The 17,169-nt window shown below is 50.4% G+C and overlaps 1 protein-coding gene across 2 annotated transcripts in view; it reads right to left on the bottom strand.

Moving 5' to 3' along the window:
* Positions 1–1,477: 1,477 nt before the first annotated feature.
* The window catches only part of Crispld2 (cysteine rich secretory protein LCCL domain containing 2), a 78,993-nt gene continuing 63,301 nt past the window's right edge, over positions 1,478–17,169 (bottom strand). For both annotated transcript variants that reach the window (XM_045159887.1, XM_045159888.1), the window contains exon 15: positions 1,478–4,305. In XM_045159887.1, coding sequence (XP_045015822.1) covers positions 4,251–4,305 — 55 coding nt within the window. In that variant the 3' untranslated portion in view covers positions 1,478–4,250. The remainder of the gene's footprint in view (positions 4,306–17,169) is intronic.

Below are 17,169 nucleotides of genomic sequence, written 5' to 3'. Positions count from 1 at the left end.
ACCACTAAGCCATCTCTCCATCCCTCAGGTGTTTCATTAAAGCTTGTAATTTGGGGTTTCTAGCCACCTGGCTTGAGGAGGTATGACTGGGCATGGATTCTGGGGTCCAACCCAAAGGTGTTTGGGGGCAGATCTGAATTCCAGCCCAGAGGCATGCAGAGAGGTCTGAGCTCAGGGGACCTGCTTGCTGGTTTTCAGTGTTTGCTGGCTGCTGCTGGTTTTTCTCTCTGCTTGGGTTTACGAATGGGAGCCAGCTTCTTCCACCACAGAAGGAACTTCCCCAGGATCTGTGAATTTGAAGTAAACCCCTTCCTCACACAATCTGGGTCTGGTTTGGATGTCCATCCCAGCAGCATGAAGCTGTCTACTACAGATGTGATGGCCAGCCTCTGCTCTGCCATGATGAAACTTCCCCTCAAAGCCATAAGCCAAAACAAACCCTTTCCTCTCACAAGCTGCTTCTGGTCAGACATTTTGTCTGACCAGAATGAGAGGGAAACTGCTATACCAGCCAGTTCATGTGACAACCTGGACCCCAGACAGAATGAAAAATACATTCTCTATGGCATCTGGGTGAGGGCAAAAACCAGGAGTCACCACTGAGAGGTAGGAGATGATAAGGACGCCATGTCGGTGGCTGACTGTTCACAGAGATCCACATTGGGAAGAGCCAGAGGCCATAGGGGCTGGCCAGTGAAAGAAGCTTCCAGGCTACACTGTGGTGACCTGGCAAGTGTTCTCTGACCAGGATGGAGGATAAGTAGCTGGCAGGGATGTGGCTGCACATCCTGGCTGCCTTCTGCTCACCCTTGGCTGGTTTCAGGTGGCTGTCGGCAGAGTGCTGAGCCAGGTCTCACCCCATGGCAGGTTTCAGCAACAGGGGTCTTTGGGAGGCGCAGTTTTGGGTGCCAGGGGTCCTGGGATAAGAAGCACATCCCGCCAGGTAGGAGGTGTCAGGCTGGTTCTGGGTTCATGCTCCCCCCCATATTCCTGTGTTGGAGCCCTAATGGGACAGTATTTGTATGTAGAGTTGCTAAGGAGGTGACTAAGGTTAAGCAGGTCCTAGGGGTAGGGCATGATCCAGTGTGATCAGTGCCCCTGTAAGAAGCAAGGAAGCTGCCAGGTGTGCACACACAGAGAATGCCCCACGGGCATGCACAGCAAGAAGACGTTAACCAAGGGAGCCAGCCCTGCCCACACCTTGACCCCGTACTTCCAGGCTTGGCTATTGGGTAAGCCACCCCACAGCCTGTAGAAATGTGTCATGGCAGCCCTTACTGGGGAGATGGTGACCGAAGACCCGGAGCCTGTCTCCATTCACAGGGCCATCTGGGGGCTGCTGTGTCTCGGGCTGCATCCCTGCCCGGCCAGGACATAACCTGCTTCTTGGTGACTCACACACTTACAACGACACTCCCTTGAGCTGACAGAGGTGGGGAGGAGTACACAGTCCAGAAAAGAAACATTACACAGAATGTTAGAAATCGAACCAGATTTATTGAAACAATAGCGACAACCAGCGTGGCCCCTATTCACGCAAAGCACATAAAACATTTACAATAAACTTTTGTACACAGGAAGTAGTAAAACACATCATTTTTCATAGAAAAAAAAGCACACAGTAAACTGCGGGCTGAGCAAGCCTACAGATCATTGGTTGAGTCAGCGCACCCTTCTGGACACAGCTGGAGGCAGGTGGCTGTGATGCCCTCGCGCCCCCCTCCATGGGTGCCACCTTTTTTAAGCCTAGGATAGGTGCTGGTGACTCTGGGGAGTCAGTGAGCACAGAAGTTTCAAGGTGATCCCTGACTCCAAGGACATTTGTACTTTTGCATTTTTCTGCAGGAACACGATTCCAGTTTCAAACTGTTGGTGAGGATGGGAAAGGGCCAGCTTGGGAGCATTGAGGCCCTGGGCACTGTCTGTCCCAACAGTGGCACTGACTCCCACTGGGAGTTCCCACTCGCCCTCGAGTGAAAGCTCCCAAAGACCACCCGCTCTACTCCACGACGGCAGCACTGGTCACTCATTCTAGAAATCCAAGAGGGGGTCTGATTTTTCTTCAGTCTTGACCTCACCATGGCCACAGCAGGCTGGGCACTGAGCCAGAGCTGCACAGCACACCTTACATCCAGAAGCTTCCCAGCTGTTGGGTGATAAACAGACCCCTAACAAGTGGACTGGCCAGACCCTCTTTTCTGACTCCTGGGTGGAAGAGTCCATCTATGAGTGACGGTTAGCCCATGGTGCACAAGGCAGAAACAGCCTGGCCAAGTTCAGGGCTCCACGGCTTTTCACAAACTTTCTGGAAGGGCTGGTGGCATTTGCTTTTTTTAATGTATGTGTGTGTGCATGCATGTCTGTATGTGTGAATGGATATGATGCGTATGTGTGTGTGTGTGTGTGTGTGTGTGTGTGTGTGTGCATGTGTGAATGTACATGGTGGATAGGGGTGCACATCTAAGGACAACCTTGGGGTGTTTGTCCTCTTTCTACCTTGCTGGAGTCAAAGTCTTCCCTTACTGTTGCTGCTACGTGTGCTCCGATTTAGCTGGCCTTCAAGTTCCTGGATTCTCCCGGCTCCACCTTCTATGGCTGTAGGCATGCTGGGAATCACAGACACATGTGTCACTTTCAGCCTGGCTTTATGTAGGTTCCGGGGAATAAAACTCAGGCTAGAAGACTTGCAAGTGCCTTTGACCACTGAGCCATCTCCCCATCCCCACAGAAGGGATTTTGGAAAGCGATTAGCCGTCAGAGCTGGTCCTGGTGGGGCACACCTGTGATCCAGCGCTCAGGGGGCTGAGGCAGGGTGACTGCCTTGAACGTGAGACCAGCCACAGCTACACCGTGAGATTCCACCTCCAAACAACAATAAAAAACAGATACGATCTGACAAAGGTGCCTCTGCAGGTCTCGTGGTCCTTGTTCACACTCACATAGGTTTGTGCTGTTATTTCACTCTCTCTCTCTCTCTCTCTGTCTCTTTCTCTCCTTTTGCCTACGAAATATTTGGCTATTTGAAGCCAGTGTTCACAAGGCAACGCACTGGCCAGCCCAGGGCTAGAGGTGGAATTTTACCTTCTGCAGAGAAATGCTATTTATTTCACGGTGGGTTTGGGGCGGGCTCCAGAGGAGCCTTTCTAAGTGATGGAAGCCAGAGCTCACTGACTCTTGGAGCTGGTGACGCTGGCAGAAGCAGAGCCACACAGCAGTGTGTCTCTGTCCCTCTCCCTCACTGCCGCAGGCGGCTTCCTAACCACAAACCAAGCTTCTAACCTCAGTGAGGAATGTGCTGGGAACTCATTCCTCCTGCTGTTAAAATCTAGGTCAGCCCAGGCAGGAGGAAGGAGAGCAGTGATCTGATACTCCAGCAGCTGCTGCAGGGCCACCCTCCCGCCCTCTCAGGGGCCGCATCAGAGACTCCAGAGGGAAAAGAACACAGGAGGCGCACAGAGCCGTCTGCACAGCAAAAGCCCCTCGGCCAGGAGGACGCCTATGCTAGCTACTGGGACGAGCAGGAGCCACGCTGGGTGAGTGGCAAAGGGTCCTGATGCATTGGTCCTCGATGAGACCAAAGGTCACATGGAAACACAAGGGCCACACAGACAAGGAAGGCGGTGACAGACATGAGCAGTCTCTGGAGATGCTGCTAAGCTCTAACAGGCCAGCTCTGCTGGACACATAACACGTGGCTGCCAAGGGGGGCCAAGGGCTGACCTGCAAGGGAGCCCCCACCCTCGGAACCTCTCCTTATAGCCCATTTGTCTGACCAGCAAACATGAACCCCAACTTCCAGGGGTAGGGATGGACTGACTTGTTGCTTTTAAATTATGACTGTCTTTTTCTTGGAGGTAATGTGCTCTATGTCCAGATGCTTTCAAACCTACGTCCTCATGGACTCGGACTCCTCTCCCTCCACCAGCCAAAGAACACATGACAAGGAACATTGTGGCAAGTGACCTCTTCGAGAGGTGGGCCAGCTCTCTAAAGGACAAGGGCTGCCAGCTGGAGACACCAAGTCCTGACAGGCCTGACTCCAAGGATGGTGTTCCTCTATGGTGAAGGGATGAAATGTTATACCCATGCCAAAGGCCACCAAGGGATGTAATGTGTGTGCCATTTGAAAGGACGTTTTCTGACCCTTCTTCATATTCCCATCCCACCCCCAAAGGACAAAATGACAATAAAAAGCAAGACCCTGATGCCCCGTGGGTGACACACACACCCTTCTTCTGGGTGCTGGGCTCTCACTGTCTGACAGCAAAGATCCGGAAGGCACTTCCATCCCGAGGTGTGTTCAGGCTACAAGAGAAAAAAGGCAAGTTACGAGAGTGGTGGGCAGTGGAGTGGCGTGTGGGGAGGTTCTGGTGAGCAACACTCCTACCATTGAAGAGGACAGAGTCCACCTCAGCCAGGCAAGCAGTCATAGTGTGAATCTAGGCCCAGGCATCCTCCTCCCTCAGCTAGATCATCCTCATTCTGTTTACTTGGCTGTATAGTATTCCATAGGTCATCCTCATTCTGTTTACTTGGCTGTATAGTATTCCATAGATCATCCACATTCTGTTTACTGGGCTGTATAAATATTCCATAGGGTGTAAGCACTATGTTGTGCTTACTGGAGTCCCTATGGCTGGGGACTTAGTTCTAACCTTGCACTTTGGCAAACAGGGTCATTACTGTGCCAGGGTTTTATACATGGATATGAGAGTCCCAAGGACAAGCCCCTAGGAATGGAATTGCTGGATAAAAGTGCAGAGGTGAGTCATGTGTGATGGACACCTGTAACCCAGCAGTTGGGAGGCTGAGGCAAGAGGATCTCAAGTTCCAGACCCAGGATACACAGCAAGACCTGTCGTAGCTCAGTGGTTAAGTGCCTTGGGTTAAATCCTCAGTATTGCAAATAAATATATAACAAACAAAAATAGAACAGCTGGATGTGGTGTCACGTGCATTTAATCCCAGCACACAGGAGGCTGAGATAGGAGAATCGCCATTAATTCTAGGCCACCCTGCGCTATAGGGTGAGGTCTAGGTCATCCCGGGCTAGAGTAAGATCCTGTCCCAAAAAAGTAAAAATAGGGCTGGAGAGATGGCTTAGCAGTTAAGTGCTTGCCTGTGAAGCCTAAGGACCCTGGTTTGAGGCTCGATGCCCTAGTACCCATGTAAACCAGATGCACAAGGTGGTGCATGCATCTGGAGTTCCTTTGCAGTGGCTGGAGGCCCTGGTGCACTCATTCTCTCTCTCTCTCTCTGCCTCTTTCTCTGTCTGTCTCTCTCAAATAAATAAATAAAAATAAACAAAACTTTTTAAAAAAAGTAAAAATAAAAGCATGGATGAATTTGTGATCCCAACAGCTGTCAAAACATCTCCCTCAAGCCTTGTGCTAATTGACACCTCCCGGGAACAGTGTGCAGAGTGGCCCCTTAGCTTGTGGAAATTCTGTTCTCAGTGAATAAAGGTGGGGAAGGAGTTTCCATGTGCACACGGCTATAAAGGAGCTTGAGATGAGATGAGCAGCCCAGCCACGATGTATCAGCAGTTTCCTTCAGGGTCCCCACCAAGAACAGGAGAACCCCGATGGACCGGACCCCTGCACCAGACAGCTGGCTGGACCCAGGGTGGCTGGGAGGGAGCCGCGGCCCCTGGGGAACAGCTACTTGGGATTCCTGGTTGTTTTCTCTGCCTTTCCCCTGCTTCCCCCTGGCAGCTCCTCACTGTTGGCTACCCTAGGGTTGAACCCTGGCAAGGCATATCAGATGAGCAAGCTCAGTGACAGGAGCGAGACCAGGACTCAGCAGGGTGCTCAAAGTGGCTCCCGACAAGCAGGGAGGTGGGGGCAGGGCGCTGCCACACTAGGCTGGGCTAACCTCACAGCTGGCTGGTTTCTGGAAAGCTCTGACTGCAAGGCCTGCCTCCCTCAGGGCTCTGGTTGTGGGATCCCCTTGGAGTCTGCCCATCGGACAGTTTAAGAGAATCACCTCGGGCCACACGTTCCCACATGGAGGAAAATGACACAGAGACAGACATGGTGTGGACGGGTGATGGGTTCTCACACTTACGGTACTGTTAAGGGAGCCCCTGAGGTTGCCCTCCAGGTTGGTATGGGCCCACCCAGTGGGCTGGAGGTTTTGCTTGGACCTACCAAGCGCTCCAGAGCACCCTGTCCACCTTGCGGTGGGAGACCCTCCAAGTCAGGCAGTTACTTCTTAACAGACACACCCAGCAGCGTTGCTCCCCCTGGAAAGACTGCCCATGTGAATGCTGGTCCCCTCTGCTGCCCTAGCACAGAGTCCCCAGGCTTGGGTTGCTTGGGAAGCCTTCTTTGGCCCCCATTTGCTCATGCCTCTAGCACCTGTAAAGCTAATTAAAATAATTTTCCCTGCCTTACCCCAAACCAGGCTTTGGGTGCTCTTTAAAAAAAATTTTTTTTGTTCATTTTTATTTATTATTTGAGAGTGACAGACACAGAGAGAATGTGCGCTCCAGGGTCTCCAGCCACTGCAAACAAATTCCAGACACATGTGCCCCCTTGTGCATCTGACTTACGTGGATCCTAGGGAATCGAGCCTTGAACCATGGTCCTTAGGCTTCACAGACAAGCGCTTAACCACTAAGCCATCTCTCCAGCCCTTGGGTGCTCTTTATAGGGTGGCTTGTGACATGTCTCAAGAGAGTAACTATAGCATTCCTGGGCAGTTTCCATAAATGTATTAGACAATTCTTTTTTCTTTTTGTAATCAGTGAATATACTCACATTGTTAGCCTCCTCCCTGTCCCCCACCTCCCCAAGGACCCTTCTTGTTGGGGTATATGGGCCGTGCATTGTGGGGCATATTAGACAATTCTTATAAAGTATTTTGAATGGTTTTCAGAAAGAGTACTAAAAAGTTTCATACAGCATTTTAAAAATCCTTCAAGCAGAGCTGGAGAGATGGCTCAGCAGTGAAATGGGAGCCTTGTGGGGGCCTGAGACCACTGAGTTCCATTTCCCCAAGCCCCACTAGGCAGGACCACATACATCTGTGACCCCAGTGCTGTGGGGAGCAGAGACCAGAGACTTGCTGGGGCTCGTGACCATGCCAAAGCAGCTAAGAGACTCTGTGCACAGAGAGTCTCGCCGGCACACATACATGCATGTGCCACATACACTTCACACCTACTCTTACACACGTGTGCATGTGAAACAGTTGCACACAAATTGCTGGACTCAGTGACTTGCCTGTCATTCAACCAGTGTTCACTGCAGATCTACTATGTACACACTCTGGCCACAGTGTGTAGGGAGGCGGTAACAACGCTGAGAGGCTCTGGCCTTCACAGAGCCTGTACCCACTAACCATGTGCAAGGAAGTCTCCCAGAGTGCTAAGCTCTGGGAAGGAAGTGGCATAGATTAGATGGAGAGAAGAGCAATGCCAGGAGGCAGAGGAGAGCCCTTAGGGAGATGGCACATCTGTCTAGATCCCAGTGATGAGGACAACTCAGCCACAGGCACATGGGGGAGCTGAGGGAGCATCCAGGATTGGATACCAACAGGTACAAAGGCCCTGGGGTAGAATGACCACAGTGTGCCCTGGCAATAGAAAAGGCCGGTGAGGTGGACATGTGGTAAGGCAGTAGATGCCAGAGCGGCGTGGCCGGCTCAGTGTGGTGGGTTTTGCTCCTAGCACAATAGAAGGCCATTGGAGGAAGGGGGTCTAGAAGAGGCGTGGGGGGTGCTTTGGGGATACACTGCTAAGAGGAAGTTACCCAAGGAAAGTGCCAGGAAGTGCCCAAGCTTGCGCAAAGATGTTCTTCCTGGAGCTGCTCAGAATAGCAAGAGAAGAAAACACTGGTGTGAGGCAATCATAGACCATAAATGAGGTCTATCCACAGCACAGGACCGTGGTCATGCAGGTGATGGGGTGGCATATCAGACAATAATCCCATCTTCAAAAAGAAAAGTGTTTGGGCTGGAGAGATGGCTTAGCGGTTAAGCGCTTGCCTGTGAAGCCTAAGGACCCCGGTTCGAGGCTCGGTTCCCCAGGTCCCACGTTAGTCAGATGCACAAGGGGACGCACGCGTCTGGAGTTCGTTTGCAGAGGCTGGAAGCCCTGGTGCGCCCATTCTCTCTCTCTCCCTCTCTCTGTCTTTCTCTCTGTGTCTGTTGCTCTCAAATAAATAAATAAAAATTTAGAAAAAAAAAAAAGAAGAGTGTTTGTAAATCAAAACACGGACAGGAAGTTGTGGGGATGCTGAGTGCTGTTAATTTCCTAACATTATTTTCACTGAGGCTGGGAGGATATGGTTCAGGGTGAAGTGCTAATCTTGTTATCATGAAGACCCAGAACACATGTAAGGAAAGTTGATCTTGGCCACACGCACTTGTAACCCCAATGCTGGGGAGGAGGAGACAGGAGGATCTCTGAGGTGCTGACCAGCCACTCTAGCCTAATTGGTGAGCTCCAGGCCACTGACAAGCCTTATCTCAAAGAGATGGTGGTATACCTGATGATCACACCTGAAGTTGTCCTCTGGCCTCCACACACACATACACGTGTGTGCCAACACACATGCACATGCTAAATATTTTCACTGCCTCCTAAGGTTTCTTTAATCCTATGAAGACGAAGAGGAAGGAGAAGAGAGGAACAGGGGAAAGAGAATGGAGGATGAAGAGCGAGAGAAAGAGGAGAAGAAAAAGGGAGAGAGAAGCAGGAGGAGGAGAAGAGGGAAGGCCAGGGTACAGCTGGTCCAGGGCCTGGCAGAAGATCTGGGAAGCACACTCCCTGTGGGCCTGCGGGACGGTCCAGTTGAACATCTGCCCTGGCCTGCAGCTCCTGCCGTGGCTCTCTGGGGAGGAAGAACTCTTGCCATTGGAACTTTGCAGCCCAACCTGGAGTAAGTGGGAGGACAGCTGGTTCCGGAGCACTGTGACCTGTCCTGAGAGGGACCGTGGCACTGTCCACAGTTTGGCAGCTGGCCTCGGGGGGGTCATGAGACCCAGGACTGGAATAGCGGAGGAGTAGCCCTGTGACTCTGACCTTACAAACATTTCTTCCATCATTAAGAAATACTAAAGCCAGACTTGGTGGAGCAGACCTGTCATCCCAGCTACTTAGGGGCTGAGGCAGAAATATCTTTCTTTCTTTTTTTTTTTTTAATGTTTCTTTGTTTTTAAACTTATTGTTTTATTTATTTGAGAAGGAGAGAGAGACACTATGGGCATGCCAGGGCCTTCACCACTATAAAGGAACTACAGATGCATATACTACCTTGTACATCTGGCTTACATGGGCCCCAGGAATTAAACATGGGTCCTTTGGCTTTGCAGGGAAACGCCTTAACTGTTAAGCCATCTCTCCAGCCCTAGGAACATCTTTAGTTCAAGCTGGATCCTGGCTGGGCTACAGAGTGAGTTGAAGGCCAGTTTGTTGGTTTCAATCAGATGTCCTCTATAAACTCATGTTTGGTCCCCAGCTGACGGCCATTTGGGAGGTGGAGCCTTCCTGGAGAAGGTGTGGTGTTAGAGGCATCTTTGGGATGTTAGAGCCGGTTCCCCATTGCCAGAGTTTGGCTCACTCTCCTGCTGCTGTTTTCCACCTCTGTGGCAGAGGTGATGTCCAATCTCTGGTCATGCTATGCTGTCTAAAATAAAAATTTTCCTCCCATCAGCAGCTTGTGGTCTAGTGCTTTTTTTTCCAGAAAGGAGAAGATAACTACAATAGCCAGCTTGAGTAATTTAGCAAGAGCCTGTCTCAAAATAAAAGGGCTGGGGTATAGCTCAGAGGTAGAGCTTACTCAACATGTACAAGGCACTGGATTCCATGCCCAGACAAGAAGGAAGGAGAAAGGGAAGATCATTGCTATGTCTCTATGTGTACATATGTACTTTTTAAGTCTGTCATCCCAACATTTGGAGGCAGAGGCAGGAGGATGGTGAGTTCAAAGTCAACCTAAGCTCCATGGTGAGGTCTTGATTCAGGGGGAAAATACTAAAGAGGACACAGACTCCACTCTTGTGGGTAGACCCTGGGCTGTTGAGTCCCTTTCACTAGTGTGTCTGTGTGTTGTGTAAGCATGTATATTTGTGTGCAGATGCATGTGTGCACACAGGTGCAGAGGCCAGAGAACAGGTATTCTCTATGGCTCGTCCATTGCTCATCTCTACCTGAAACTGGAGCTGCTTTTCAGTCCAACTGGCTGGCCAGTGAGCCCCAGTGATGCTCTGCTCTCCTCTCCTATGGAACTGGGGTTACAGGCGTACATGGTCATGCCTAACTATTTGCACGGGTGCTGGGGAACTGAACTTGGTGTGAGTCGGTCCTTCATGCTTGTGTAACGAGGGCTCTTACCTGCTGAGCCTTACCTGCTGAGCCAGCTCCTCAGCCCCTCCTTAGGGGCAGTCAGTGAGCTCCTGTGGCCATGCAGGGTGGGGATGACCCAGAGGTAAGTGCTCGGCAGGGGAGCCAGGAGCCCCCTTACCCACTTGCATGTGCCTCACTGCCTAGTCTAAATAAGGTGTGTGTTCCAGATGCATGTGCACACGTGTGTGTGCACACACACACAACACACCTACTGCCTTCCTCAACTGATGCCATGAAATGCACAGTAGTTTTAAGGAAAAAGTAAGTTTCAGGACAACGTATAAAAACTTCAACGTCCATTTTAATTCTGTGTGTTACACAGGCACAAGGCCAGAAAAGCCCAAGTAAGTTATAAATGAACAATTAGCAGAGGTGAACAGGGCCTACACAGTGGCCTCTTGTGTTCAAGAAACGTAGAGGTAAACTAGTACACATTTTGTTCGCTGTCTTTTTAAAGTTTTATTTTTATTTATTCTTGAGACCAAAGAGAGAGAGAGAACGAGAGACGGGACAAAGGGTCTTATATATCCCAGGCTGGCCTTAAAAACAGTGGTGACTTAGTGGTTAAGGCACTTGCCTGTGAAGCGTAAGGACCCAGGTTTGATTCCTCAGAACCCATGTAAAGCAGATGCCAAGGTGGCATATGCATCTGGAGTTTGTTTGCAATGGCTGGAGGCCCTGTTCTGTGTGGGGCTAGGGGCATAGTATCTCTATCTACCTCTCTCTCTCTCTTTCTCTCAAATAAATAAAATTAAAATTAATTTAAAAAAAAAAAGCTATGTAGCTGGGGTGACCTTGAATTTCTGACCCTCCTGCCTCTACCTCCCGAGTACTGAGATTACAGGCATGCACCACCCGCCACGCCTGATTCATGCAGCGCTGGGGATGGAATCCAGGGCTTCAGGCATGTGAGGCAGGCGCTCTACCAACTGAGCTACAACTCCAGCTCCTTCTCTTTGTGTTTTTAAGACAGTGTCTCACTATGTAGCCCAGGCAAGCCTAGACCTCCCCATTCTTCTGCCTCAGCCTCTTGAGGGCTGTGACTGCAGGTATGGGCCACTACTCCCAGCTATGACTAGTATCTTTGAAGTTAGAAATGAGGGCCAGGGAGATGGCTCAGCAGTTAAAGGCACTGCTGACCTGGGTTCAATTTCTCAGCACCCACAAAGAGCCAGACTTAAAAAGTGGTACAATTGTCTAGTGTTCCCTTGCAGTGGCAAGAAGCCCTGGTTTACCTGTTTTATAAATATTCTCTCTCTCTCTCTTTCTCTCTCTCTCTCTCACACACACACACACGAACAATTTCTTTTTTGTTTTTTTTTTTTGAGGTTGGTTTTGCTGTAGCTCAGGCTGACCTGGAATTCACTATGTAGTCTCAGGCTGGCTTTGAATTCACAATGATCCTCCTATCTCTGCCACCTGGCTCCAGCAAAAATGTTTTTAAGTAACTGAAAAACATCTTCAAGCTTGCTTGCATACACTTGCACAGCTAATAAATAAATAATTTTTTTCAAAAGCTTGCTTAAAGTAGAAATGAATGTGACTTGATACTGAAGGCTAACCCTGGCCCCTTCCTAGGAAGGGCTATGCCCCAGCTCACGGGCGTTCTTGGGCCTAAGGAATCAGATTCAAAACACAGGGGCCTGGATTCAAGCCTAGCTCTGCCCTTATGGGCTGTGTGACCTTGGGTGACTTAACTGAACCCCTCTGCGCTTCTTTTCTCGCTCCAAAAAGCTGGGGTTGGCAACAGTCTGTTAGGTGAACAGGAAGACTTGGGAATAGGCTGGCAAGGAAGCCCATTATTTTCTGCCAGCACTCCTACCACAGGGCAGCAGGACCTGAGCGTCCTGGCACTGGTCCAGCCTGGTGTGGGGAGAGCCCCGGAAATAACAGCTCAGTACCTTCTGCTTTTCAGAACCTCTGCAAACAGCTGGAAATTTTGTCACCCAACCTTGAGATCCCCAGAGCGGGGCTGTCAAAATGAAGTAACCACTAGCCATGGGTGACCAAGCAGGCACTTAAAGAAAGCACACCAGAACAGATGCGAACACGGACCCAATCACTAAGATCGTGTGCAGTACGAATGGAACGTTCTTGTGACATTTCCTATGATTTCATATTGAAACGATATGTAATGGCTTTACTGAGCAGAATTAAAAACACCCTAACATTTCACTTCTGTTGTTCATCAGGCTTCTAGAAATGTTAGGAGCCCAAAGGTAGATCATGGTCATGGTGTGTGCCTACTGACTACTTAGCTTTTTTTTTTTTTTTTTTTGTCTTTTTGTCTTTTTGTCTTTTTGAGGTAAGGTCTCACTATAGCCCAGGCTGACCTGGAATTCACTATGGAGTCTCAGGCTGGCCTCAAACTCACAGCGATCCTACCTCTGCCTCCTGAGTGCTGGGATTAAAGGTGTACAACAGGGCTAGAGAGATGGCGTAGTGGTTAAGGCACATGCCTGCGAAGCCTAAGGACCCAGGTTCGATTGTCCAGGATCCACATAAGACAGATGCACAAGGTGGCACATGTGTCTGGAGTTCATTTGCAGTGGCTGGAAGCCCTGGCACACCCATTCTCAGTCTCTCTCTCTCTCTCTCTCTCTCTCTAACAAATAAATAAATAAAAATAAGGCTGGGCATGGTGGTGCACGCCTTTAATCCCAGCACTCGGGAGGCAGAGGTAGGAGGATCACCTTGAGTTTGAGGCCACCCTGAGACTCCATAGTGAATTCCAGGTCAGCCTGGACTAGAGTGAGACCCTACCTCAAAAAAAAAAAATCAATAAAAATAAATATTTTAAAGGTGTCCACCAGCACACAAGGCTTCCTACTTGGACTTTTGAGGATGGGACTTCATCTCTGTTATTACTATGCCCCTAGCCCCACACAGAACATCACCTATACAGTCGACTGACCAACCCCTGAGCTAGGCAAAGGTCTACCCCCAAACATCTTTGAGGATGTCTTCACTGCTAAAGGCAAGTAATCAAGAACACCGTGTCACACTGATGTTTCCCAATCTTCCTGTGACACCTCTCCTAACAGTGACCCACTCTGAGCAGAGCTCCAGGCTGACCGGCCTCTGGATGCTGGCTCTTCCCGAGCGTACACGTGAGCCTGTCTGAGTCAAGCCCATCCACTTCCCTCTGCTCTCTGGGGCTGTGAGGGTGACAGCAAATGGCCTTCGAGGGTCTCCCTCTGCACAGCCACACAGCCTTTAGCAACTTCTCCCAAAGGACTGTTGTGAAACCAAAGCTGCAGTGACCTGACCCCTAGTGCTGGGTGTGGGGTGCGGGGTGCGGGGTGTGGGTGAGGCCCCAGCTGCTCACAGAGGGCTCTGCCCGGAGTGACTGTGATGAATCGGCTCTCTGGATTTACAATGTCGCTTGACATTGTAATCCCAGCACTCGGGAGGTAGAGGTCTCAGAAATCCAAGGCCAGAATCAGCTACACAGAGAGCTTGAGGGCTAGCCTATGATACATGAGCCCTTATTTCAAAATTTTAAAAAAGAAAGAAAATCAATCAGGGGCTGAGACCATGGCATTTGCTTGGAAAGCCTACTGGCCTGGGTTCAAGTCCCCAGCACTCAGGTAAAGCCAGACAGACATCTGTTTGCAATGGTAAGAGACCTTGGCAATGCACACACACAAAATAAATAAATAAAGAGTTTTTAAAAAATCTATCAATCAATAAAATACCAATTACCTAAAACTTGTCATAGAATGTCCTAAACCCTCACCTCCCTTGGGCCCATCTGTTACCCCTCCATGGGCTCCAAGCCACCAGGGATAGTCACCCTCTGGCTTCAAAACTGGTTCCCACAGGCTGGAGAGATTGCTTAGTGGTTAAGGCACTTGCCTGCCAAGCCTAAAGATCCATATTCAATGTTCCAGGTCCCGTGTGAGCTGGACACACAAGGTGATGCAAGGTCACACATGCACACAAGGTGGTGCACATGTCTGGAGTTCGATTGCAGTGGCTGGAGGTCCTGGTGGACCAATTTTCTCTTCTGGTCTCATTGCTCAATGCCACACAATGAAAGGACAGGGGACGGACACACCCAGAGTATCTCTACAGACTCCTTTGCTGAAGACTCACCCACCAAGGAGGGCCCCACCTCCTGGGACAACCTTCCACGACAGTGACTCAAGCCTGCTAACAGGTCATACTTCCACACTGTCTGTCCACAGCAGGTGACCAGTGACACACCACAGGACAGAGTCTAGCTGGATTGGGTACCTGGGGAGCTTGTGGGCTCCCTGCAAGGAGGTTACATGGATGAGCAGGGGCCTAAGAGCTAAAGGAGCATGACAGAATTTGGGGGGGGGGCTTCATGCCCATCCTGAGAGTGAACCCTTGTGGAAGTTTCTCATGCTTGCCCACGTGGCCCTGCGTGGCACGCACACCATCCCAAGCTTTGAACAGACCTTAAAGTCGACATCTTTGCAACTAGGGTGACTGGATTTTGTCACCCACTTAGTATGAGCCATTCTTACTTAATATTCACATTCACTGTGTGACAGCTGAGGGTCTCAGGCTAGGGAAGACTGCCTGCCCCCAGTACAAAGTAGAGAGGTCCCCCAAAGCTACTAGAGGTCATACATCCTCTCAGCCTGAAAGTGCACTCTGCTCTGGACTACAAGTTCCTTGGGCCCTGGGACAGGTCCTGAACACTGACGACGCCCAGACCCAGCAACTCAGCAGTGAGTCAGGATCTGTGTGTAGCTGCCCCCTGGTGTCTGTGGGTGGGTGAGTGGTTCCTGAACCCCTAAGGGCACTGAACTTCAAGATGCTCAAGTTCCTATATGAAATGTGCACTTCCCCCCCCCACATGGTCACATATTCTAGATCACCTGCTGTCCCTAAGCAGAGCGAGACTATGTGACTGGTAATTATGCTGTTTTGCAGGGGAGCAGTGACAAGCGCCAGGTAGTGATCAGAACAGAGCTCATTCCTGTTTGGAATATTAGGAGAACCTGCAGGTATGGAGGGCCACCTGTGCAGAGATGGTCCATGCCAGGTGTGTGGTTCCCTCATACCATTCTCACACATGCCAGTGGGCATCAGACTCCCGAGGGTGCATGTGGACAGGCTGCAGGGCCACTCCACAGTCTGAACTTCAGGCAGAGAAACATGTGATCTTACCAAGTTCCTGTGACTTGGAGGGTCCTTCTGTGGAGACCCCACCTGCAGATGTGCCACCCTGCTATACCCGTGGGCAGTGCTCCGTGCCCCTTTGTAGGTGAGGAATGAGGCACAGAACAGTAAGTTAACTTGCTCAGGCACCACCCCATTCAAGCCTGAGGATTGGGGCAAAGTCTGGGAATGGCAGGGCCTCTCTATCCTGGAGGGACCGTGTGATGGTGGGGTGACTGGATTGGGTAAGAGAAAACAACAACGAGACATAGAGGTTGATGGAGAGAAGCTGCCTTGGGACCCTCTCCCAATCCCCTGCCTTCTCAGACCCCAAAACGTGGGCCCACCCTGAGGCCATCCTACCCCACTGGGAAGCTGCTGTGATGTCCGCACAGGTCACAGGGCAACAGAGCGCCACCCAGCCACTCCTGGTGAAGGCTATGTGCTCCTCAAGGGCCTCAAAGAGTCTTCATCCCCCTGCCATGACACCCTGCAACTTCCCTCCTTAAGCCTTTCCCAAACCAGGCTACAAAGTAGAAGCTGCAAATCCCAGCAATGAGAGACAAGTGTGACCAGCAGCATTGATGGCAGCTGTCCTCACGGAAGGAGATCCAACTGCTCAGAGCCCGAGCATCCCAGAAAACTAGGAGGGTGGCCTCAGGGCAGGCCCAGGAGCCAGTAAGTCTAATGCCAGCTGTAAGAGGCAGGTCTGTAATCTTGACTTTTTCCCCTTTTCTAATGAGGGGTCTTGGATTATGAGACCTTCAGCACTTCCTTTTTCAGTTCAATTATGCCTCAAATTCCATGCTGAAATCCTACTTCCTGGCACCTCAGAATGTGTCTGTGTTAGGAGCATGGGGGGCTGGGGAGATGGCTCAGTGAGCAAGAGCTCTTGTTGCAAACATAAGGGCCTGAGTTCCATTCCCAGCACCCACATAAACAGTCAAGCATGGCCACACGTGTCTGTGACCACAGTCCTGTGGGGAGCTCCATGTGCACAGAGTCTCAGGCCCAAGGAAATAAGTGGATAAGCAACAGAGGACACCCAACATTTTCCTTTGGTCTCTGCATGCACACGTGCACACACACGGGTGCACATCTGTGCATGGGTATACATATACACACACCATATGACATATACCACATATGCCAAAAAATTACAAAGTGATGAAGGGCTGGAGAGGTTGCTTAATGGTTAAGGCGACTGCCTGTGAAGCCTAATGACTCAGATTCCATTCCTCAGGACCCACGTAAGCCAGATACACAAAGTAGTGCATGCATCTGGAGTTTGTTTGCAGTGGCTTGAGGCCCTGGAGCTCCCATTCTTTCTCTCTCTATCTCTGCAGAATAAATAAATAAAACATTTTTTAAAAGGTGATGAAGGGAGCTTGAGGGAGGACTCAGTGAGCAAAGCACCTGGTGTGCAAGCATGAGGACCTGAGTTCCACCCCTAGATCCCATGGAAAACGTTAGGCATGATAGTGTGTGCTTGTAATCCAGCTCCTGGGAAGCAGAAACACGAGGATCCCTGGAGCTTGCTGGCTAGCTAGTCTAGCTTACTTGGTGAGTTCCAATGATAGAAACTGTCTCAAAAAAAAGTGGGTGCTGGAGAGATGACTTAGCAGTTAAGGCACTTGCCTGCAGAGCCAAAGGACCCAGGTTTGATTCCCCAGGACCTATGT

Source organism: Jaculus jaculus, chromosome 1 (assembly GCF_020740685.1).
Source record: "Jaculus jaculus isolate mJacJac1 chromosome 1, mJacJac1.mat.Y.cur, whole genome shotgun sequence".
In the NCBI taxonomy this organism is placed as follows: domain Eukaryota; kingdom Metazoa; phylum Chordata; class Mammalia; order Rodentia; family Dipodidae; genus Jaculus; species Jaculus jaculus.
Note: the sequence above shows the minus strand (reverse complement) of the source record. Positions and strands in the feature narration are given on the sequence as shown.